The sequence below is a fragment of the Miniopterus schreibersii genome (genome assembly GCF_964146895.1).
Source record: "Miniopterus schreibersii genome assembly, chromosome: 6".
NCBI classification, from domain to species: Eukaryota; Metazoa; Chordata; class Mammalia; order Chiroptera; family Miniopteridae; genus Miniopterus; species Miniopterus schreibersii.
Genome location: NC_138107.1, coordinates 53,777,979 through 53,804,356, shown reverse-complemented (window position 1 = coordinate 53,804,356; position 26,378 = coordinate 53,777,979). Strand labels below are relative to the sequence as shown.

Here is a 26,378-nt window from a genome sequence, read left to right as displayed (position 1 = left end):
TCTGTGCCCATGGGTTATGCATATAAGTTCTTTGGCTAACCTCTTCCCATCTCCCCCAAAAAGCTTTTTGTGAAAAAAAATTTTCTATCAGAATGTGTACTTCAGGTGTGTATATGACATATGTAGATTTTAACTCACGTAGCAGCTGGGGGGAAAATATATATATATATATATATATATATATATATATATATATGTATGTATGTATAAAATACAGGATACCTATAAAGACTTAAATGTTCATACTTGTTTTATAAAATAAATGGTACTTTTTACAAAATATAGGTTTTTGTTGATTTTTAGAGAGAGAGGGAGGGAGAGGGAGAAGGAAGAGAGAGAGAGAAACATCCATGATTTAGAAACATCGATCAGCTGCCTCCTGCACGCCCCCTACTGAGGATTGAGCCTGCAACCTGGGCATGTGCCCTGACCGGGAATTGAATCAGCAACCTCTTGGTTCATGGGTGATGCTCAACCACATCGGTCAGGCAAAATAAATGATATTTTTATGTACAAGCTAAAGCAGCCAAGGATGAAATGGTTTCACAGAATTAGAATATTTGTTGTGATAACATAAAAGGACATTCGCGGGAGCCGCCTATGAGTAGTTACAGCCTGTTCGGGTTGTAATGGCTGTAGTAATCGTGCTGCCATTTTATGTAGCCTTCTAATATCTCGGCTCTCGGGACATTTAAGGGCTGATATTGAATGCATATGGATTACATGAGTGGTGTTTCTGCCATCCTCTCCAGCAAAGTGTATCTATACTGAGTGAAAGGGTGGTGGCCAAGCTAGGAATACAAAATAAAATGAGAGAGCTTGTGATTGATTCTCTAAGATGATTAGTTTATAAGCAAAGTATGTGATGGAAAACATGGTTTTATAAGAATTTATAGTAGGACTACTCTAGATGTCCTTATTTATAATCAGCATTATGTTCGCTCTTACTACCTGAAGAAATACTGTTGCATTTCTTTTAATGAGACAAACTGGGAAATGGCTCAGTGCCTCCAGAAGGGGAAGTCCACCCTAAGTCATTGTAAATTATATGCTGTCTCCACACTTTGCCTTGCAATCTCAAGACATAAAAGCACCTCAACTTCCTTAAACTTTCAACAGATACCATTTTCAACACTTTTAACCTGTCTTTTGTGTTAAACCCTGAGAGATGAGAATGTTGAAAGACCTGGAATGAAGAGGAGCTGTTAGAACAGAAACAAAATTAAAGGCAGAGAAGAGATGACAGATGTTTTCAGGAATGAGTTGTTTGAGAGGAGTGATTCTGCATCATGTAAAGTGCTGCGCCTGAGCAGTCCCTACTGGTCAGCAAGAGACAGGGAGGACGAATTGAAAAGGTAGGACACCTGCAACCACAGGGTCAGCCTCAGTGCCAGATATCTCTCAGCTAAAATGAATTCAAGAGAGAACTGGAAGTTTGAGAACTTAAAGACTAAGCATATAATGAAATGCTGCTGCTGAAATGTTGGTCACAAGCCACGGATTATTCATAGGATCAAGGCCAATTCACATTTGCACAGTATCTAAGTGAGTAGCTAGGACATGAATGCATTATCCAGACATGCTTAAGGCTCCCTGCCGCTCTTGCAGAAGTTACAGAGGGGGAGAGGGATTTCAGCATAGACAAAACTACTTTATTTTGGGAAAAGATGTCCATAGACAAACAGACAATCAAGTAAATGTAAAATATATGGATAGGAAGAAGAAGAATCTTGGTTTTCAAATTTCTGTAAGAACTAATTCATATTCCTATTGGCATAATACATCTCAAGACTAAGGTCAAACTCTTCTTAGTTCACCAAGAATCCTAAATCATCACCCCCAAAATCTTTAAAGAACAGATTGAAAACCCCAAATTCTCTTTTATAGTACATTGTTTGCAAGGGCCTTTTGTCTCATTGAAAATGTTCAAGTCACAATGTTAGCGTGGTTTGTGATGGTGTCTAATACGTGAGCAGTGTCTTATGATGACACTAATGAAAATAAGAAAAACAAAATTCAGGCATATTTGGATAAATTTTAAAAGGTTGTAAAGAAGCAAGAAGAGTCAGGACCAAGGTTATAAACCTCTCCTTTTCTCTCATGAAAGTAATCTACCCGTGTTTATTATCTATATAGTGTCCTTTTGGACTCGGGATCAAAATGATCTTAAGGCCAACATGTACGTAAGTTGAAGGGCTCTTGTTCTGTGCAGAGGTGGCAGGAGAAGTTCTATTTTGGTCTACAAAAAAATGAGCTGACCTACCAACAAAGATAAACACATCAGTTGTCTCTATTGTATTAAAATTTGATATATAACACTTTTGAGCATATGTGTTGATATTAAGTTGTTCTTTAATAACTAAAAGTATTTTTAAGTAAAATCTGACCTCATACAGGACGTCTCCTTCACCTCCACCTTTTCTTCCTTTCCTCATTCCCAGTGGGGGTAGAGAGTGGATATGGGGGTCTTTCGATATAATACAGCATAATAAAAATTATGTCAAGGGAAGTCAGAAAGAATTGAGGAAATGTCATTACAGTAGAACCATCTGATAGTCACCACCTTAACCCAGTAATCAAATTTATAGCATTACTAAGCGTGGGAAAGCCTGACATTTTGTGCCTCCTGAATTGATGCATTATGAAGTACATACTGTTGCACATAAAGTGTTCTTGCCAAAAATGTTTAACCTAAAGCTAAGGAAGCATCTTCAGGCCCAGCTTTCAGTTTGTAAGCAAAATAGGGACAAGTTAAATGACATAATGAAGAAGTAATAAAACAAATCCCAAAAAAAGGGACATTTTATAAACAGCTGCCCTGGTTTTTTCAAAAAGTCAATGATTTTTATGAAAAAAGGTAATGGTTTTTGTTTTCATTTCATGAAAATGAGAAGAAACTAGTCTAGATTTAGCCAAAACATAAAAACCAAGTGCATGCAACAACAACTAAGGTACCTAAGAATAAATTTAACCAAGGAGGTAAAAGACCTATACTCAGAAAACTATAGGACACCGAAGAAAGAAGCATATATCGTGATCATGGACAGTAAGAATTAACATCATTAAAATGTCCAGACTACCCAAAGCAATCTAGATTCAGCGCAATTCCTATCAAGATACCAATGGCGTATTTCACAGAACTAAAACAAATATTCCAAAAATTTATATGGAACCAAAAAAGACCCCAAATAGACTTAGCAATCTGGAGAAAGAATAATGAAGTTGGAGGGATCGCAATACTTAATATCAAACTATACTACAAAACCATTGTAATCAAAACAGCCTGATACTGGCATAAGAACAGACATATAATATAGATCAATGGAACAAAACAGAGAGCCCAGAAATCAACCTACATTTTTATGATCAATTAATATTTGACAAAGCAGGCAAGAACATACAATGGAGTAAAGACAGTCTGTTCAATGAATGATGTTGGGAAAATTGGACAGACACATGCAAAAAAATGAAACTAGACCACCAACTTACACCACACACAAGAATAAACTCAAAATGGAGTAAAGATTTAAATGTAAGTCACGAAACCATAAAAATTTTAGAAGAAAACATAGGCAGTAAAATCTGAGACATCTCTCATAGCAATAGTTTTGCTTATATGTCTCCTCTGGCAAGGGAAACAAAGGAAAAAATAAGCCAACGGGACTACATCAAACTAAAAAGTTATGCACAGCAAAAGAAACCATCAAAATGAAAAGGGAACCCACTATGTGGGAGAACGTATTTGCCAATGATACGTCTGATAAGGGATCAATTTCCAAAATATACAGAGAACTTACACAATTCGACACCAGGAAGACAGACAATCCAATTAAAAAATGGGCAAAGGACCTGAATAGACACTTCTCCAAAGAGGACATACACATGGCCAATAGACATATGAAAAGATGCTCAAAATCACTAATCATCAGAGAGATGCAAAGTAAAACCACAATGAGATATCACCTCACACCTGCCAGAATGGCTGCCATCAATAAACCAACAAACAAGTGCCGGGAGGGTGTGGAGAAAGGGGAACCCTGGTACACTGCTGGTGGGAATGCAGATGGTGCAGCCACTGTGGAAAACTGTATGGAGGTTCCTCAAAAAATTAAAAATAGAGCAGCCTTTTGACCCAGTGATCCCACTTCTGGGAATATATCCTAAGAATCCTGAAACACCCATCACAAAGAATATATGGACCCCTATTTTTATTGCAGCAATATTTACAGTAGCCAAGATCTAGAAACAGCCTAAATGCCCTTCAGTAGATGAGTGGATAAAAAAGCTGTGGGACATTTACACAATGGAGTACTAAAAAAAAAGGAACTCTTACCTTTTGCAGCAGCATGGATGGACCTGGAGATAATTAGGCTTAAGTGAAATAAGCTAGTCAGAGAAAGACAAATACCATATGATCTCACTTATATGTGGAATCTAATGAACAAAACAAACTGACAAACAAAATAGAACCAGAGGCATGGATACATGGAACAGACTGACAGCTGTCAGAGGGGAGGGGGTAGGAAGACCTGATGAAAGAAAGCGAAGAGATAAGCCAAAGAACAGATATGCATAACCCATACACATAGACGACAGCGAGGTGATGACCAGGGGGTGGGGGTAGAGGGAATGGGGACATCTGTAATACTGTCAATAATAAAAATAAAGTTTTAAAAAAAAACAAATGCAGCCCGGCCAGGCGTGGCTCAGCGGTTGAGCGTCGACCTAGGATCCAGGCAATCGGAGTTCGGTTCCCGGTCAGGGCACATGCCCGGGTTGCGGGCTCTATCAGTGACTCTCTCATCATTGATGTTTCTATCTCTCTCTCTCCTTCTCCTTTCCTCTCTCTGGAATCAATAAAGATATATTAAAAAAAAAAAAAATGCAATGTGTGAACGTTGATAAACTGGTTTGGGTTTTTTAAAAAGGCTATAAAAGATATTCTAGACACAATTGGAGAAATTTGAATATGGGTTGTATGTTAGATGATATGGCATTATTGTTACCTTTTTTACTTTAATTGTGGTCACATGGTTATGTATGAGATGTTCTATGCTTACAGGATGTGTCCTAAAGCATGGAGGGGTGAAGAGTTATGTCTGCTACTGTCAAATCTACATAGAGCACATGTGTGCTCATTGTGCTGTTCTTTCAGCTTTCCAATATGTTTAAATGTTTATATGTAGACTATCTACTGAAGTATATACATATATCCCTATAGTTCATTATAGAGATATGTAGAGATATATATGAAGGAGGGAGTTGACTTTTATTCCTTGAGAAGAAAAGTATGGAAGCACTGAATTTTTAAAGAACTAATGAATTAATTTTTCCCTTTTCTGTTTTAGGCTCAAGAGAAAGGAAGGTTAGACTATGCTAAGGTAGGTGGATTTTATTTATACTACACAGTTTTTTTCATTTCAGTTGGGTGTTCGGTTTTTGTTTATATTTGAAAGTTCAAAGGAGTAATCACATTCAAAGCTGAGGGGCATTGCCTGTTAACTAACAGGCATTAGCAGGTAAAATAAGATTCATTCAACGATAAGTTTATTTACTGAGTGCCCGCTTCATTCCTCACACCATGGTGGGTGTTGGGGATACAAGAGTGAACCAGACCCATTTTTTCCTTTCAGGACATTTACAATCTAGTGGGGGAGACAGATAACTAATAAAAAAAAAAACCTAAATGGATACATAATATAATGCCAGGTAGGGGTAAGTGCTACGAAGAGAAAAATAAACAGGGAAGGTAAGATCAGGAAGCATTGCTGGAAAGATGCCTTTGGCCAGTGGAAGGAAGAGAGCTTTAGTGCCATCAGATCGTACCTGGGAAGCACCAAACAGGGCAGACTCGGGCTCCTAAAGGCAGTATATCTCACACCACCTGTGGAGCTTTGGAAAACACACGTGTCTGGGTTACCATTGTATCACACCCTTGTTCACCGAGATCAAAACCCCCTGGTGGGAAGAGCAGGGGCAGGGGCAGGAGGGAAGGGTTTATGAAAAGGTGCAGCAGATACTTTGACACACAGCCTTGGTTAAAAGCTGCTTGGGGAGCTGTTTCAGTTTACCAGTGAAGCCTAGGAACACACTTGGGTCGCATTCTGTTTTCCCCTTCGGGACAAGTGGAACATTTTAGCAGGTGTGTGGGATGCATATGGATGCTTGGCTAAAGGAACAGGTTAACCATCTGGTTTATGCAACAGCAAGAATATCGAGGATGTGAGCACACCTGCATCCAAAGACTGGGAGGAAGAAATATGACCTGTAAAAGTTCTGCTTGCAGGGGGACAACTGAAACCCACAGTGCTCTCTCAGGGCTGGCCCCAACCTGTGCTCTTCTGGCAGCCCCGAGGTGCACACCAGGGCTCCACGCCTTTACTCTAACTCCTTTCCTTGCCTGGAATGGCATCCCCCCTTTTCTCTGTTTCACAAACTTTTGCCTCCTTCAAGAAAAATTAGATAATAGGAGCGCTGTATCTGTCACTTTGGACTTCCATATCTGTCACTTTTTCTTAGATGTCTACTTGAGTCTTATCATATACCCAAATGTGGGTTGTGGACATAATTCTCTTGGGTCTCCCACAGGCAAAGGAGTTCAGTGCATCTTAAATGGAACTCAGCATCTTCCCTGACATCTCTGATTTTTTTTTTAAATAGACTTTATTTTTTAAAGCAACTATAGGTTCACAGCAAAATTGAGCTAAAAGTATAGGGAGTTTCCACCCAACCACACACATGCACAGCCTCCCCCACTGTCAATATCCTGCACTAGAGTGGTACATCTGTTACAATCGGTGAACTGAAATTAACACATTATTGTCACCCAAAGTCCATAGTGTACATTAGGGTCCACTCTTAGTGTTGTATCTCTGGTCCTTGTTACTTGTTCCCTCTCCTGTTGTTGGCACTGTCATCCAACTGATCAATCATGTGAGAAACTTGGTTCTATGACCAAGTCATTCCAGTTTTATATTGTGAAAAATTTTATATCCTTGAATCCAGCCCCTCCTCTTGATCTCCCTTCCATTGCTCAGTGTAAGTCACTTCATCTGAACCCCTGGAAAACCTACTGGCTGGTCTCCCTGCCTCTCCTTTGTCCCCACAAATCCGTTACCACTCAGAATGTCTAAACCACAAATCTGACAGTTTCACACTCCAGCTTGAAACCCTTCATTAGCTCTATGTTGTCTATAAAGCAATTTCAAAGCTTGCTAGATTGGCATATAAAGCACTGTGTGATCTCACCCCCTGGAGGGACTCTCTGGCTTCTCCTCTACCCTGCACTCCAGCGGCACCAAATTACATAAAACATGTTGTTTCTGTTCTTCATGCCTTGACTCATACTAACCCTCTGCTTGGAATGCTCTTGCCCCTCCATTTGGCCCCTCCTGCTCCTCCTGTGATCATGTCCTATAGGAAGGCTCCCCAGGCTGCTTTCCTCCATTCTTCAGTGCGTTGTGGTTCTCTCGGTCACCAAGCTTACTGTTACAATGGTCCGTTTATGAGACAGATCATAGCCTGTGAGCTTTTTGAGAGCAAAGACAGTGTCTTATTTGTCTTTGTAGATTTAGTGCCTAACACAGTGCTTGGCACTTGGTAAGTGGTGTGTGAGTGAGTAAGTGAGTGAGGACATGAGTAAGAAAATAAAAGACACATGAAGTCAGTTGCAGGAGAAAATCTGGGATAGGGTTTTCTATCTCAGAGAGGAAAGGAATGCTTTTGACACATGTTGCAGGTATCAACCAGATTGAGAAGGTTGTTGAGGAAGGTTGTAATAAACTAGTTTGGAGATAAAGGCTTGGATTTTACTCTGATAGTAAAAGAAAGCTAACTTATGAACAAAAAAGGAAAGGAAAAGATTTGGCAATTGAGTGACTGTTGATCATTGATGCTTATTTATGACTCAAAGAACTCCTTTAGGGTTTCTTATTGCAATGGAAGAGTGTCAAAGAAAAGAAAAAAAATATGATGCACATATCAGATACCCCAGGACCGAGCTCTGCCACCAACTCACTGCAAAATCTGATATCAATCACTTAACTTCTCTGGTCTTCCCTCAGTTTCTTTAGTATAAAACAAGCAATTTAGAGTAGTGCTGTTTTACTCTTTAGCCCTTCCAAATTTGAGAGGAGACATTCTTGGGGGGGGGGGGGGGGAATTCCTATCTTGTATACTCCTGAGGTCCAGACTCATTCCTTTATCCACTTCATCCACCCATCCACTATGCATTTGATCTTTAATATGTGTGGGCACTGTGCGGGTGCTGACTCCCAGCATGAACAAGACTGACACAGCCATCACACACTTCCTGGACTCAGACCTCCCTGTCTAAAGTAGGCACTCCCCATTGCTTTATATTTTTCTTCTTAACATTTATCATTTTTTATTTAGTTGCTTGTTTCTTTCTTTCTTCTTCTACTAGACTGTCAGAGCCCAGAAGGCAAGGCTCAGGGTGTCTCTTTGCTCATGGCTGCATCACCTGTACCCAGCACAGGCTTTCACACAGGAGCGCTTGATATACCTGTGGATGAGCTTTGCGTTAGTGTTATTCGAGGAGGAGTGCAGGAGACTGAGTGGCCTGGAATCCAGAACTGAAGACTCAAACTCACATTTTTAACAGCATATTGACTGTTTAACACAGTCCATTCCAATGTTCAGTAGCCCTAAGTTTACCTTCCCAAGTCCCCAGTGACAATATTTCTCATGCAGTAAACAGAAACCTACCACTCTGGACTATGTGGTGATAGTCTAATAGTTGAGGGCATAACTTTAGGTAATTAGTCCAGACCCGTCATCCTTACACAGACCTAAACCCACGTACCATGGGGAAGAAAGATTATATCCATCTCTACTATGTATGGAGTTGATGTCAGCAATGTGCAGCTTGCATAGTCTTTTAAGCCGTGTACACATCATTACCTAAGGTCTACTCACCTCTTGTTTTGTGTGATCACAGTGCTCATGCTGACTAATGCAGGCACCATGCTTAGTGGCTTAGGGCTTCCCTGGTGCATTTATCTGTAAAACTACATTTGAAACTCAGTGGCCATTTCTGGGGACCGTCATGAAATTTATTTGTTGCTGGAAATTTCTTTATTGCCAAGTTATGAGTATTTACTCAAAAGCCAAATTTTATCTGAAAGATTAGATTTCAAGAACCATAGGAAATTCTTTTGGCCATGTGCTCTGTGGCTTTAGATATCATCTCTCAGATTTTGTCAGTCTGAGAATGGCGAGGCAGTAGGGAGAGGGCAGAAGAGGTGATCATTTCAGAATCAGTCTCAGCTGGATTTGGAGGATGTCTGTCACATTCAGCAAAACAGTGGTCAGTATGCAAACACTCAGATAAGGAATTGAATCACTTTTTAATTGAGTTCCTGTTGCAATAGAGCCTGAATATGAATGCTCTACACGGCTGCAGTGCCTTTCATCTTAAGATATCAAAGCACTCGACAACTATTAATTCATTAAGTCTCTATCCCCTCTGTAAGGTCGTTAACACAAGCACAGGAGTCCTCTACCCATGACTGAAACTCATCCACCTGGGGCCTGGGCAGGGAAGGAAGCTGCTTAACTGTAAGGCGATTCTACCCAGTAGCTTACCTAGTTAAAACTACAGAAGTTTTATTAGACAGAATGTAATTACCAGAAGTGGATTGTGACCAAGAAGCTGGTGCTAACAGTTTTGCTCGTATACACAATGCTATGGGGATCTTAATTACAGTGATTGGTCTGCAGCCCTGGATGTGTGTCTCCCTGTTCCGGAGGCTTCTGGCCCCAAGGTTAAGCACAAGCGATTCAGTTCAGTGGTAGAGGGAAGAGTGCCACCTATTGAATTGCAGGAATTTGTGACCATGTGCTGGGACTAGTGGAGAAGCTTCTCGGACCACAGTCGCACTTGGTTTGCTATGGTAACTAATATATATGTCTGAAAGAAAGCAAATATGTTGACTACTCTTGCTTAGAAAAACATCTACAAGCGTCTGTGTATTTTCCCCAGCTGGAGCCGAGCGTATGCCTGTAGTTTAGCCTACTGCTACGTGAAATAAGCATGCTGCTAAAAGACTGAGGCAGATGGTATTTTTACCACTTCAGGCAAAACATGGCACCTATGGTTCGGCATTCTACAATTTTAATTTTTTAACACATTCAGAATGGCTTGCTTAAATATCTCCATCACAGAGATGCAGGCTTTTCCTAATTTCTTTTTTATAATTGCTTCAGATATACAGATACATATAAATGTCACTTGGTCAGAACCAAACCCTGTCAGCACTGAGTGGGCCTCCTGCTCTTCTTTCACAAGTGCCTAGGACTGGGCCTTAAATGGGCCTTGACATTCATCCTAATTTTGACACAAAGACTCTAAATTTACAGCAGCTTTCTTCATACTCATCACCAGTCTTTGCTGTGCAGTTCATATAATTTTCCCCATGACTCAGTACAGCAGAGTTGTTCTTTCTATTGTTTTCTTAAGTTCACTCTAACCACAGAGAATTGCTCAAGATGAAGCACTAGGTAAAGAAAGGTCTTGCAGGTGTTAATTTATTAGGCATCCAGTCCTCAGTCAAATGTAAGAGAGATTTTTTAAAATATTTTTTTATTGATTTTAGAGAGAAAGAGGGAGAAGGGAGAGAGAGAAACTTCGATCGGCTGCCTCCTGCACATCTGGGGATTGAGCCCGCAACCCGGGCATGTGCCCTGCCTGGGAATCAAACCATGACCTCTAGGTTCATGGATTGAGGCTATCTGCTGAGCCACACAGGCTGGGTGAGCTTTTTTTTTTTTTTTTTTGGACTTACCCTCTCTCCTGGAATTTATTCAGGGTCCCAGAGCAGCACGTTCTTCCGGCCTGGTCCTTGGTCCTCCCTCGCCTCTCAGGCACAGAGTCTAGAGTGGCTGCTCCCCTCTTTCCTCCCCACCCGCAGAAGGCCTCGCACATTTTGTTTTGTTATAAAACGCATTTGCATAGGGTACACATTAAAATTCTCTTCCAACCATCTAACAGTGCTGTCCACAGACATTTGCATTTGTATTTGCATGATCACATATCATCACTTCCCTTTAAGAAGAAAAAAAGTCTTTCCTTTCATGTCATGTTTCTCCTTTCCAAGGGCTGCCCTTTTAGCCAGTTTTTCCCTTTTATTATACATAGATTGTGTCAAACATTTTGCTGCATATTGAGTCCAAAATTCTTGTTTTGAACCTTGAATATAGAAAATTTTCTATAAATATTATTGTCCTTTCTTTACTGACAAAACCAGGCTCTTTTTTTTTTTTTTTTTTTTTCTCGTTTTTCTTTTCTTGGCAGACAATTTATGCCTGCTCATTCTATCCCAAACCCTAGCTAACTGGCTCTGAGGATTTTTCACATTGGCACATTCGGAGACCAGATGTTGCCGTGTTCTCTCTTCCCAGTACCCCTTTCTTGGACAGATGCTGCCTCTCCTACCCTGGGACTTTACATTAGCTCCTTTGATAGAATATCCCATACAGCATCACTGTATGCGCGAAATCTCTTGTTCCCTCTAGCCTTCTTGAAGTTGTCTTAACATTTAGGATTTCTGCTTTAGTGATAATTATGGAGATTATTTAGAAGCATTCACATTACCCTCCCCCATCTTTTTTCCATAAAGGACTTGTGGTCCAATTAGATCAGATGTTTATAATACAGAGTGGGCAAAAGTAGGTTTATAGTTGTGAGTATGGGAAACATAGAGGTTATTCTTCTATTATTATTTATTAATTATTATATTATTTCCCATACAAACAACTGTAAACCTTCTTTTGCTCCACCCTGTAGAATTTAAAGAAAAATTATCCGAATTCAAATGCCATTATGATACGGATGCAACTGTGTAAAATGTTATATGCTTGATAAAGACTGGGAGACAACACGTAAAAATAAAAATAAGGGCATTATGATGACAACATTTCAGATGTTTAAAATAAGCAATACATTGTACTTTTTAAGGATTTCTGTTTTTAAAGTGAACTCTGATTTGAATTGGAATTTTTTCAGATTATGACCTGGGCTACTGAGCTTTGAAAAATGCGTTTGTAGTGATAAAATCAGAATTTAATTCTAGGCTCCTAAAGAATTGCCTGCTTCTATGGCAAGAGGCAGAGATGCCCAGTTGAAATGTAAATGTTTTACGCTGTCAAGTTTTATGCTAGGCCGTGGGCGGTTGCGGTGCTGGGGGACAGCCGAGAGAATGGGAACTAGTGCACTGGGCAGGCGTTGCCTTGCTGTGTGATGACCTGATGCAGCACCGTGGTCGGTGCAGGAGGAATCTGCAGAGCTGCCAGCTAAAAGCCTGAAATCCCCACTCTGTGTTTCCGTAAAAATCAGATAAAACCAGTTCTTTTTCTTTTGGCAATCACATTTCAGACAACTGTTTTTTCTTACAGCAATAATGAGTGGATTTTGCTTACTCTGTTTTTCAGAACAATTAATTTATTAAAATCGGTTTTTGCAGCTACTGCTCTGATACCAAATCTCCCTCAATATGTAATTATTAATGATGGAAAAATAATCGTCGATCAGTTTCTGTTCATAATAAATCTTAGAAGCTTTTGTGCCCTGTGAAACTTTTAATCAAAATAAATTCTAATCACACATGCGATCGTTAATGTCTTTAACCAGGGTGTGCCTATTATAAGCCTTCGAGTCATTTTGCAAAACAGTTGCCCTCTGGACATTTATTTGTTGCTCATCATCAAGCTGGGTTTTTTTCCTTCTAAACGTTCCTAGTGTATTATTTTGCACTGGTCCTCAGTGACTATCATCTTGCTTTGATGATCTAGTCTTCTAATTTCTCAATGTTATTTGAAAATTAGATTCTTGTCCTCTGAGGTGTTAGCAATCCCACACACCTCAATGGCATCAGCAGATTTAATGGTCATAATCTCTATTCCCTTGTGCATCATGAATAAAATTATTAAATGATATCAATAATAAGCCTCTGTAGGACATCATAAAATATGCCACCCCCTCAGTTGTTAGCCTAATACTATTAATACTAGTTTAATTCAATCCTCTAAGCAGTTCTTTTCTGTTTTTCTTCAGATCATGTATTCCTACTTTGTGATCTTTGGTTTCTAATTTTATATCTAAAATGTGAAATTACTCTCGCTTATATGTGGAATCTAAAGAACTTAATAAACTGATGAACAGAATAGATTCAATGACATCGAAGCATAGATGAGACTGACGAATGTCAGAGGGATGGAGGAGAGCAGGTGGGTGGAGGGGGAGAGAGTAACCAAAGAATTTATGTGCGTATATGTACAACCCAAGGACACGGACAATGGTGGGGAGAGGGACTGGGGAGGGGTAAAAGGGGGTGGAACGGGTCATTGGGGAGAAAAGGGGACATCTGTAATATTTTAAACAAAAATTAAAATTAAAAAAAATAAAATGTGAAATTACTTAGTTCATAGGAATAATATTTAGTGGGGCAATCTCTCCCATTCTTAAATTAACCATTTTGAATTACTGGCCCCTAAAACATGACATGTTTACATACTAACTGACATTTGTCAGGAAGCTTGGGCAGACTTAGAATGTCAATGACCAGTTCTTGTTTGCAAGCCTGGAGGCCTGTCCGGTTTTGCTCACCATTATATATACCCTGAGGGCCTAACACAGTGCCTTGCACATACTAGGTAACCGATAAATGTTTGTTGAATTATTGTTGAATGAATAAATGATCTAAGGTATGCCAAATGTTTGTGCCTATATTCTGTACTTTTAGTTCATAAGGCGTATTTGACTCCACCTTTGCTCCTGTTATTTTCCCCCAAGTATTCTTTTGATCATATTGTTATATCCTCCATGCCTTGCCCTCCCTGGGTTGAAATAAAGTTGCAATTGGAGTAACCTTTTGAATCTTAGTCTAGAAAGCTAACTAAAAATGCCCTCTAGGCTGGTTCTGTGGGTGAATGCTCTGCACTGTGGGATAGCTGGATTCAATTATTGCTCCCAGTTTGTGGTATCAGGAGCCACCTGTGCACAGGGAGAGCCTATGTGGCTTTATGTAGAGGCTAGAGCATTCTGTCCCCACAGAGGAGCCTGTTTAGTCCCCTGAAAGAGTTCTGAGGAGAGCTGAAGGGAATATTGTCTGTTTCCTTGTCATTAAAAAAACAAAAAAAAACAAAAAAAAAAAACAATAGAGAAACACGGGTTTTCCAAAAGTATGTTTTTTGAGAGAAAGGAAAGAGAGGCACTTCTGTGTAGATGCTGAATGTAGTTTTAGTAAGTTAGAAGTCTTTGTCACAACCTAGATTGATATTTCCAAACTTATACACTGACCCTGCAGCCTGATTTTGTACAGCAATAAGGATTTTGTGATTTCAGGATGTCTGATCTATCAGAAACCTGTAATTTATTTAGTTGCTGCATCTGAAGCCATGTTTCCTAAGCAGTGTCCGCAAGTACTGCTCAGCCTCCCCACTGTGGTGAGTGGATCCTGTCCCTTCCCCCCAAGTCCTTGATGTCCTGGCTTGATGAAGGATCTTACCTGTTCACCAGGCCATGGTAAAGCCAATGATGAAGCTCTGAAGATTGGCTCCTGTGTAGCGCAATGGCGCCCCCTGTGGAAGGCCTCCCTGGTCTAGATCTCGGGAAAGTCTGCTAACCTTCATCTGCGTCCACTCTGATGAGATCTGCGACACTGGGTAGGAACAGTTGCGGGCCTTTGTATGTGCCGTGATCTTTCTGTGGGGCACGCCATCATGCCCTCACACGCGTGTTTCAGTGTGCGCTCTGTTCAAGACACACCTGATCAGATGTTTCTATCAAATTCTATCCCTGAAGCCCTTCATGTTATGGAGAAGAGGTCAAATTATCTAACAGTGTTCACAGTTACCGTCTCGCCGAGTCATGACTCTGCCCCCGTCTGCTGACTCTGGTGTGTTGCCACCTTACTGCTTCTCACGATGCTTTAGACACAAGACAGAAGAAGGGAGAACTGCAGGCTCTGGTCACGCACCCAGAAAGCGTTATGCATTGCTCTCTAATCCAGCACAGTCCTAGTCTCAGAAATAGCGGCTGTCTAGTAAAAGACTCTCTTAGGATTTATGTTTGCTGAACCAGTGCACTAATTATTATGATTTTTTTTAAACTGGTAAGCATTCTTCATTCTTCCAAAAATGTTTTATAGATATAACCATTTAAAACAAGTCCTTACCATCATTCTTTTGAGGGAGGCAAGGATGTGTGTTTACAGATACACCCTCTGTGGCTTACCACAGAGACCTGCGCCCGGAAGAGGCGCTGACCTTGCAGGTATGATCGTAATCATACACGGCAGAGAGAGTACCGTCCTCACCTCAGACACCGGTTCCCGCATTTCTCTCGAGCCTCACGCAGCCTCGAAGGCTTGGCTGGGGTACGCATTTATTTCGTTGGCATTACTCTCACTAAATGTAATTGTTCTGTAGTTTGAGGTGCTTTCTAGAGATGGAAGTCATAAATGTGCTTTAAGCTCATCTTGCATCAGGGTCCGTGTTAGGATGTTAGGAATGTAGGGTCCTGTGGATGGTGGTGGTGGTGAAAGTAGTTTTGAGGGAAGTGATCCCCAAGTAACAGCATCCAAATGCTAAAGCAGATGAAAATTGAGACATGAGAAGGATTTAAGAAATGTGTAAGTCAGATAAGGACCTAAGTAAAATAATAGAAACCCAAATTCACTCTTACATAGTTTATGTATTCCTCAAAGAGCCCCCAGGACTGCTTGATGCCTACGTGATATGAGTGCTCTCGTCCTACAGTGCTCTCTTTAATTAAATAACCAGCACAGTATTTGTCAGATTACAGCGCTTAGTGTTTATTGACTCATTCCTAAAAAAGCTACAGGCAAGAGTGGCTCCTCACTGCACTCCACAGCCTATGCTGTGTTTTGCTTTTGAATTTCTCTTGCAGAGTTTACTAAAAAGCTTCGTAGTCCCAGGTTTGCTTTTTGAATGTTGTGTGTAGAATTAAGTTCCTCTGTAGCATGTGATACCCAAATTAAAAACCAGCTTTGAATCAGAATATGGATAAAGCTGTGGTCAGTTATAAGCACCGATTGCTTCTCAAGCCTCAGTTTAATAGAACGCTTACTGTTTTGCATGTGAATTCGTGCAATTGAGAAAATAACTAAGAATTCTCTTATTTCTTTCTCCTGTCTCTGCCAAAGTAAGATATTTAGGTAAGATCAGTAGAATCTTTTTCTTATAGATTCTTGCAAATAATTCATTACTCTTAAGTAAGAAGGAATGCTTTTTATGTCGTTTGCAGTGCATTTTGCACTTTACCATAGTAGAGGAAGGTTTATAATTATAGCTTTTCCTGATGTACCGTCTTGCCACTTAGAAGTTGACGAGACCTTCCCATTGAAGCACTGTCAGCTAGCACCTTGGAGTTGGATGGAGCTTTGGAAGCAGCCTTGTTCCACCTCCCACACCTGCTCAGAGTTTCAGTCATACTTTCCCTGACATGGTCATCCAGTCGCTAAGGACTTCGATTAATAGGGAGTTCACAACTTGTCAAAAATAATTATGCTGCTGTTGGACAACTCTAGACATTTGAAAGCTGTGTCTTATCCGTAATTGGAATCTGCTTTCCAGAACTGCGCCTCGTGGCATATAGAGCAGGACTGCTCCTTCCATCTGATCACTCTAGATATTTGAAGATAGCTTTCATCCTTGCTTTTAATCCTCCAGGTTAAACATTTCCTTCCATGACATGTTGCCAAATGCTTCTTCATCCTAATACTGGACCCAGTCTGTCTTGAATGCCCCTCTCACACATGGCAGTTTCGGCCCGGACTGAACATAGTTTTCTAAACATGAGTTGACCATCAGAGAGTGTGATGTGACCATTCCCACCTGTGTTTTGGAGATGTACACTTGTTGATGCTGCCAAAGTTTGCGTTTGCTTTTTTAAGTCTACATTATAGTCTTGAATTTTGTAAGGAATGTGGTTATCACAGATTCTCAGCATTTTTTAATGAGTCATCGCTACACTGAGCTTACACTTTTACAATTAATTTTTGAAACCTAAATATACAACTACACTGTTATCCCTGTTACATTTCATCTGGCTAGTATAAGTCTATTGTTCAACATGTCAGAACCATTAACATTTTCATGCTGTCCATGTGTTAGCTCGCTCTCTTAGCCGCATGACATCTAAAAATTAAAAGTTAGCCCAGCGGGCGTGGCTTAGTGGTTGAGCATCAGCCTAGGATCCAGGAGATCACTGTTGGATTCCTGGTCAGGGCACATGCCCGGGTTTCAGGCTCAATCCCCAGCAGGGGCCGTGCAGGAGGCAGCCGATCAATGACTCTCTCATCATTGATATTTCTGTCTCTCTCCCTCTCGTTTCTTCTCTCTGAAATCAATAAAGATATTTTTAAAAATTTTAAAAAAGTTAATATGCATTTCTTCTCCATCTTCACCCAAGCAATGCATAGAACTATGATACTGGAAAGAAAGCAGGTATTGAGTCCTATAGCACAACACTCAAAATCGTTTTTCTGCTCGATGTAAATCCACTACTAACCACTTTCTAGGAATAGTTGTTTTACATATTCAAATCCATAATACATACTCTAATCCAGACCCCATTTCTCTGTCTTATCCACAAAGGACCAAGTTTCCAAAATCTGAATATACTTCGTCTTTACTGTTTCTGAAGCTAACAGCCAAGTGGTCATATCCAAAGGCAAATGAGAGTGTTTTGCTTTTGCCATGACTTACCTGTCCATTGTGACCTATCCTGGGACTGCCATCACCACAAACCATCTATTTAATAACCCTTTCTGGAATTTTGCCATAATTGTTCATAAGTCCACTGGCCTGTGTTCCAGGGCGTGCACCTTTGCACACTCATCTTTGTCTTTTGTCCTGTATTAAAAGTGATTTGAATCTCACCATCCCTGAGGTTTCTCACAATCTTTCAGTTAGCCGGAAGGGACATGTCTGTGCAGCCTAAGCATGCAGGAGCAGACAGAGGTGGGTAGGTGCCTCTGGGAACGTGCACCAGACCAGAAACCAGGTCTTCAGAGTGAGGAGGGAGGCAGAGAGGGGAAGCGCCGGAAGATGGAAGCCTGACGGGAGCATCAGACAGAATGAGTGAGAAAGCTGCTGGTTACTTCTTCTAGAGATGTTGTGTTTGCACTGGGAGGGTGGGTGGTCTTGGAAAGTGAAGGACACCGGAAAGCAGAAAAAAAGCCAGGATGGCAGCTGCATCCAGGGCCTTCCTGACCACTGGTAATGGCTTCGTGGATGTACGTTTCACCCTTAAAGGCCTCTCTTCATGTAACCTATTTTAGTCATTACAATTTTAACTCATTCTTTAATTGTTCCATTTCCTCTTTGTCTTCTCTTAACAATATATCTTTTGTGAATATTTGAGCTTACTTGTTTTAATTCGACCACAGCCATCAGTCTTTTGCAGATTCTAACAAGGTTGGTTGTTTCTGAACATTTTTCTGTAAGGAATGGAACTTTAAAAATATCTGTGACAAGTATCCTGGTGACAGTAGAGACTTATGGGTGGATTCCCACAAGTTTTTGCAGCTTTGTTCCTCTCCTTTGTCAGCGCCTTCAAATCAGGGATAGCGTCCATCTCCACAGGGCTGCCCTGTGCAGAGCAGGTGCTCAGCCCGGGCCCAGAAGCAGAAGGGCTGATATGCTCCTCCCCTCACGCCAGGGCCCTTTCGGGTCTGAGCCCTGAGGCAGCTTAGTCGGTAGCCATTTATTTTGGTTTTGTTCATAATTAAGTATGACCATTGTTGGAATTTAGTTTTTCAGAGGTTCCTATTGCCCTTTATGCAGGGCGAGCAAAGTAGGTTTACAGTTGTGAGTATAAGAAACGCTGAGTTTATTCTTGTATTATTATTTATTAATGTATCATTTTCTATACAAATAACTGTAGACCTACTGTTTCCCACCTTGTATTTCTACTTAGGACCTCTTAGAATCATGGTAATCTTTTCACTAGTTTTTGCAATGCACTCTTCTAATGTATAGTCTGGGTGTCTAAAACCACGCCCGCTGGTCCTTTCTTAACCTGATTCTAATACCAGGATGGCCTGTGTCCTCTCTCTCTCTCTCCCTTTCTCTCTCTCTCTCTCCCTCCCTCTCTCTCTCTCCAGATTCCTATCACCCTTACATCCAATTATGTTGACGTAGTTAAGCGAGAAGTGCTTCTTCTATCTTCTGATACATAAAATTGTATCAGTCAGGCACACCAGGAATTTGTCAACTACGATACGTGAGTTTAGCAGATGTTTAAAGACTGAAGTCCTTATCATTCCTGAATCTTACCTTTCTGCCAGCATCATCATCTCCACCAGGGAAGCATGGTCCACTTCTGCCCTTGATTAAGTATATGGTCTCACCCAGCCGACGTGGCTCAGCGGTTGAGCATTGACCTAGGATCCAGGAGATCGCAGTTCGATTCCCGGTCAGGGCACGTGCCCGGGTTGCGGGCTCGACTCCCAGTTGGGGGCGTGCAGGTGGCAGCCGATCAGTGACTTTCTCATCATTGATGTTTCTCTCTCTCTCCCTCTCCCTTCCTTTCTCTGAAATCAATAAGGACGTATTTAAAAAATAAAAAAAAAAAAGAACTATATGGTCTCTTCCCATTTCACCATAGCTTCCATTTGTTTCCTTTTACCCTTATCCAGGTGTTTTAAAAAAACCTTTAATGTGCTGGGCAGTCAGTTGGTTAGAGCATGGTCCGAATGTGCTAAGGTTGCGGGTTTGATCCCCAGTCAGGGCACATAACAAGAATCAGCCAAGGAATGCATCAATAAGTGGAACAACAAATTGACATTTCTCTCTCTCAAATCAATTAATAAATTTTTAAAAAACTTTAATGTATGGTTTTATACTCCCTTACTCTCTGTTACCTGGTCTCTTCAGAAGAAGGTGTATTTTGTGTCCAGATGAGTTTCAGCATCCCAGTTTTCTCTAAGCACTCTGTCCAGTTGGGTGAAAGGACACTTGGGGTTACCTTCAAATGTCTCCCAGTGCTGTAGAATGAAAGCGCCTGGATGTGAGAATGGAACCCAGGCTACTTCACAAATTCCCTGTGCAGCCTCTCTCATCCCAGTGTCTTCTGCAAAATGAAGTCAGATAGGATTGTGCTTGGCATTTCTTCTGGGTCTTCAAGTCTTTCTCTGGTTTCCTTCTCCAGTGACTTCTGCCTCCACTTCTCCAAAAGCTACTTAAACCCCGTGGCAGGGTCTTGCACTTTTGAACCAAATGGCTTTTAGAGACATACAATGATTTTCTGAAAAGGCTTTCTTGAAGCAGCATTTATTGCTGAAAAGGTATCTAGTAACACCTTGTGACAAACGTTAGGTGACAGTGCACTTACCTTTAAGTACTTTGCCTCCTCTTCTGTCTTTTAATATCTTTAATTGGATCCTCTAGCAGGAGATTGGACTTAATTTATCTCAGGTGATGCCACAATTATACAATTGCTCAGTGGAATTAATTAGAGATTTAATTATTTTAGTGCCCTAAAGTGCTATATTAGGGAAATAAAACACAGACTAGTAATTCACCTTCAGGGTGTGTGTGTGTGTTATTTATCCCACAGCTAAAGTGTTTTTCCAGTTGTAAGGGCCAGTATTGGCATGCTCGCTCTTCTAGCCATGTCCTAATATGAAAAGTTCTGTCTCTGCATTAATTTGGGCTCTGCCCAGTCAAAATGTAGGTGAAGGCAAAAGTAGAAGGATTTTCTTTTTTTAATTGTGGTCTTTTCTCTTGCAGCTATTAGAACCAAGATCATAGATCCAATCCCTCTATGTTCTATTTAACCCTTTCTGGTCCTGTAGCCCTATACCAGCCCCTCTTACAGGTGGTCCTGGGAGGTGGTGTTTCTCTCTGTGTCTCCAGCCCCTACAACATACCTAGGCTACATAGGTGACCAACAAATGCTTGTTGAATTGAATTAGATCATTGCAAAGACAATTAGTTGAAAGTGTAGCTGAAACAGTATAAACCCAACACAAATATTATTAAAATAAACTAACTCAAAATACATGTGAGGTACTCCCCAATCTGGCTAATCATCGGAATGACCTAAAAGACATTTTTTAAAGGCCTTACTGACTCCATCTCCAGGAATGGGGTCTAGGCATCTGCATTTTAAAATTCCCCAGGTGAATATTATGGTCACTCAAGTTTGACAACCCCAGCTTAATGTGTTTTTTGTCACATTTGTATACATAGGAAAAGACTGTCTTATCAGGATAGACCCATTGCTTATTCTAATTTACAGTATAAAATAAATCTCATGTATAGTCTACTAATTATATCTAAAGGATTTCCTTTGAGCCAATAGTTTGTGTACGTGGTGGAAGTGTTTACAGATGCTGTGAGGAACAGTACCTTCCATGAAGTATTAGATTACTGGTGAGTTGTTAAGTGGGCATTTTACACCTGGACTCAGGTCCCTTGGCACTTGAAGCCCTGAGATCCCACCTCTGTGGACAGAACAGATTCAGTTGTTAACTGGAAGTAAAATCATCATTGGGTGAGAGAAATTCACTCTTTTAGGATTTGAGGAACTTTCAGTGATGTCCTCCTGGGTGCTGTCTTGTCCTAATCTGAATTATCCTTCATTTTAGGGTTACATATCATATAAGCCACCTTTGAATATTCATTTGAGCCTAGCTGAGTAATAGAGTACCAAACTAAATGAAATGATCAGAGAAATACAGAATGTATGACACAACCTGGTCCTTTCAAAATAGCAATGCCAAAAAAAACACAACGTTGTAGGGGGGAAAGATTAAAGTGTCATAGCAGACAAATGCATTGTGTAAACCAGGATTGATCATGGTTGGATTTATTTTTTTTAATATATTTTTATTGATTTCAGAGAGAAGAAAAGAGAGGGGGAGAGATAGAAACATCAATGATGAGAGAGTCATTGATCGGCTGCCTCCTGCACACCCCGACTGGGGATCGAGCCCGCAACCCGGGCATGTGCCCTGACCGGGAATCGAACCCCGATCGCCTGGATCTTAGGTTGACGCTCAACTGTAGAGCCACCCCCAGCCGGGCCATGGTTGGAATTTAAAAGGCTAAAAAAAAGACATTGTAGAGTCAATTGGGGAAATTTGCACCTGGACTAGATATTAGATAATATTAGAGAATTGTCGTGAACATTCCTAGCTGTGATAATGGTATTCTGGTTATGTCGGGGATGTTCTGAGGAGATACACGTCAAAATGGGCGAAGCCTCCTGCGTTCATGGTGTCTCCAAGGCAGGTCCCACCAACTGAGCCTGTTAATTTTGTGATCCCACACCCATGGAAGCTTTCAACTCAATGATGGGAGTCTTTATATTGCAAAATTCTGCAAATGCTACAAATAGAGCTTTGTCTTCCCCTGGAGAGCTAACTTACCAGCATGCCACTGCCCCCAATTTATTTTCAAATGGTTCAGAAAACATAAACATACACACACGTGTAGACACAATAAAAATGGCAAAATATTAACTATTGTTGAATCTAGGTAGAAGATATTCATTGTTTTAGTCTAGGAGCCAACAGACTTTTTCTATATTCAGAGTGTAAATATTTGAGGATTTGCAGGCTGTACAGTCTCTGTGGCAGCTCCTCAGCTCTGCGGCTCTGCCATCGTAGCACAGAAGCGGCCAGACAGTCCTTAAGTGACAGGCCTGGTTACACTCCCACAAAACCTGATGAAAACGGAGCCAGTGGCTAAGGGCTGAGGAGGAAGAATTAAGTCGTTGTGAACATCTGTAGTGTTTTAGCATTTAGCACTGTCAAGCACTCTGCTAGCTCATGTGGTCCTCCCAGCAGTCCTACATGGGACTGGCATTACCTCCATTTAGAACGCAGGGCAGTTAAATGGCTTCCCTAAGATTACAAAGCGAGAATGGGAGTTTGAATCTGGCTGCCTGTGATGCCCAGCACCATTTTAGTGTCTTCATGCATTCAGCGATTGGCAAGAGACCAGGGACCCCTAGGCTGCAAGAGTCCCCAAGTTCACCCCAATTTCACATGCAGGGTGGAAGTATCCATGAAGTGCTAAGAGTCTGGTGGAGCACAGTATTAAGTGCTGTTGGACTGGGTGTTAGAAAAACCTGGCTTCTGGGCCCTGGCCAGGAAGCTCAGTTGGTTGGAGCATTGTCCTGATATGTCAAGGTTGTGGGTTCCATCTCCAGTCAGGGCACACACAAGAATCAACCCAAAAAAAGAACCAATGAATGCATAAATAGGTGGAACAACAAATTGATCTTTCTCTCTCTCTCCCTTCCCCCCCCTTTCCTTTCTCTCTCTCTCTAAATCAATAAATTTTAAAAAAAGAAAAGAAAAACCTGGCTTCTCATCTCAGCTTTGCCACTGTCCATCTATACTCTAGGGTGAGCCACTGAGCTTCTCCAGACCCCTGTGATCTCTTATGATTAGAGGAATAAAACAGGATATTTCTTTTATTCTTTTATATTTCGTGGATTATGCACTAGCTTAACATCTAATGAAGAGACAGATGGGTGAATGAAGAATTAAAAATACAACTCTGTGTAACTGCTGTACTGCAGTATGCAGAGGGCACTATAGCTGCTCCTGGAAGTGACACCCAGCCCCTCAGGGCTGTCATCCTAGCTGAGCGCATTCCGAATTTGGGAAGCTTGGTGGCAGAGAAGAAGACAGCCTCAGGGGAGACGAGAGCCGCAAGTAGTTTCCCTACATACATGATGAAAGGGGGAAGCAGATGGAAGACTTTCGGAGGTGATTACAAAAAATAACCCAGACGAGGGAGGATGAGAGCCTGAACCATTGCGGTGGCAATGGGCGTAAAGAGCAGAAGATAAAGTTGGGAGCTTTAAAGATAGAATGACCAGGGCTCAGTGACAGTATCAGTCAAGATGGCTGCAGACACCCTCACAGTCCCAACACAGATGTGGTTCTTGCCCGTAAGACACGTCCCGTCAGGTTGGAGAGGCACCGTGGTGGCTCACAGTGGCCCCCCTGGGATCCAGGCTGAGGAGCCCCTCCAGTGTGGCTGGGGTATGTGCCAGAGGGAAGGCTCTGGAGGGACTCACACGAACAATTAGCAGCCCAAAGTGGCATGCATCCTTCACATGGACTTAAACTTGTCACTTGGCCCCACCCAGTCTCGGGGGCTAGAAAGCGCAGTCCTGGGTAAACATAGCTGGTGCTGCCGTGGCGCCTGAGTGGATGTGAGGGATGAAGGACTCTTGGGTCCCTGATCAGGGACTTAGGCAGGCATGTGAGGCAGTCACTGAGAGAGAGAAGACAGAATCAGGGCGAGGGGAAGGCTGAATCTTTTTCAGCCCTAAAGTTTAACCATTTTATTGGAAATCAGCTCCGTTCATTGGCGAGAGGTTACTTTATTCTTTACAAAGGCCGTTTTCAATTCAATCTTCCCAAAGAAAGTCTTTCCGTTTTAAAAATGTAGTGTTCACTTTTTTAATGTAGTGTCTATCTTTGAATTTTCATAAGGATATCATGTCAACATACAGTGTAGGAAAATTAGTTATTAACTAGGATGTTACTGCAGCCTTCCTCACATAAGAATATCGGGCTGCTGAATTCAGAATGCCAGAGGCACAAACGCCCCCCCCAGTAGGGCACATTTCAAGATACAGGGGTGGGGAGTGGGGGGCATGTCATCAGGCTGATTGAGCCTGTTGTGCTCCTCTGGAGCGCAGACACTGCACAGCCTTAGGGAGCATTAGTGCCTCAAGATCTTGGGGAAACGATGTCGTCTTTACCTCAAAAAAGTGTGGCAGAAACAAGGAATCTATACTGGTTGTCCCCTTCTTTGTTTTTTCCCTCCCCTCCCAGTTTAATTGTGCTACCTTAAAAACTGACTTTTATTGTGCATTTGTTTTTTAACAGTTGCGAGCAACAATCAAAGCTGGCAAAGGTGTGACTTCAGCTATTGACCTATGTCGTTACCATGGAAACAAGGCCCTGGAAGCCCTGGAGAGCTTTCCTCCCTCGGAGGCCAGATCTGCTTTAGAAAACATTGTGTTTGCTGTGACCAGATTTTCATGACACCAAATTAAAAAGACACTGTTGTTCGTTAGCTGAAGAAAAACGAGGAATGAGGTGATCCGGGAGCTTTCATAATGAAATATCTCAATTTGCTAATGACTTTAAAAACATACACTTTTCTTTCCTTTTATCCCATTGCTTAATGAATACCGCCTTCTTTTTGGAACTGCTACAAACAAAATTAGAAGAAAAAAGGTCAAGCAGTTTTCACTTGTCACGCCAGAAGCGCACTTGAGGCTGCAGTAGCAGAAATAATTAATGAGATTTGCTCCTGTGACCTCAGCAAATGGACAGGAAATAAGTCCTTATTGATTGGACTGAGCCAGGGATGGCGCCAGGGCGGTGGCCTGTGGTTTTCCTTCTAGAGAGGACGGAGTGAGCTGGAAGCTGCAGGTGTCAAAAGAAACACTGACAAGGCCGGCCAGGGAGGACTGTCAGTCAAAGACGTGACCTGTTTGTCATAACAGACGCAGTCCAGTGATTACGAAAAAGCTATGCTTTGTCTTCTGGCCGTTCTTTCTCTGTATTTATAGATACAGTATGAATATACTTTACGCTTTGTGAATTTTGTGAGATTTGCAGGGGGATTGCTGGGGTAAAATGCCAAATAGTTGAATTAAGAGATTAAAATGTTATCAAATGTTAACTTGGTTGTAGTAGGAAATGCCTGTTTTTCTTTCCTAAAGACCTATTTTTTTTTAAACACATTTCAAAGAATGAAAAATTTTTTAAAAGCTGAACAAGATACTTTTTTCAAGTGAAATGCATTTATTTGTAATACTCTGGAGTAAAGAATACCTTTGATTTTTACAAGTTTCATATATATATATATATATATATATATATATATATATAAATAGTTGCCCTACGGAATTCATTGGCAATACTTTTTTTAAACCTCAGAATGTGAATTTTTGGTCTGAACCACAGACATCAGTTTCAGAAGGAACAGAAGCCAGCTCACAGGCCTGCAACCGGACACTGTCTCCGTGCGGCTCAGAGGAGATATTTGTGTGGTTTGCGTGCATGCAATATGAGAACACCGTTGACAAGGAGGCTGAGTTTACATAAATGATCTAGATTGAGACTCAGCTACCTTTCTTCCTTATGTGGTGTAATTACAGCCCTATCTGGAGACGGCAGACACAGCAAACAGATTTTATTACCTTGTTCACTCCAACACTAAGTGAAGTTATTTTAGTTAAATTCCGCCCCCCCCCCCAAAAAGTTACAAAACCATTTTGTCTGGGCTCAGCATTAGGCCTGCAATGAAGAGAAAATCTACAGCTACAGAGATTGATGCATTATATTATGAAA

General features: G+C 41.2%; 1 protein-coding gene across 1 annotated transcript in view; it reads left to right on the top strand.

Moving 5' to 3' along the window:
- PDSS2 (decaprenyl diphosphate synthase subunit 2) overlaps positions 1-25,873 on the top strand; it is a 184,043-nt gene extending 158,170 nt beyond the window's left edge. Inside the window, exons 7-8 of the mRNA XM_081141589.1 lie at positions 5,349-5,381; positions 24,903-25,873. Coding sequence (XP_080997715.1) covers positions 5,349-5,381; positions 24,903-25,061 — 192 coding nt within the window. The 3' untranslated portion in view covers positions 25,062-25,873. The remainder of the gene's footprint in view (positions 1-5,348; positions 5,382-24,902) is intronic.
- The last annotated feature ends 505 nt before the right edge of the window (positions 25,874-26,378 follow it).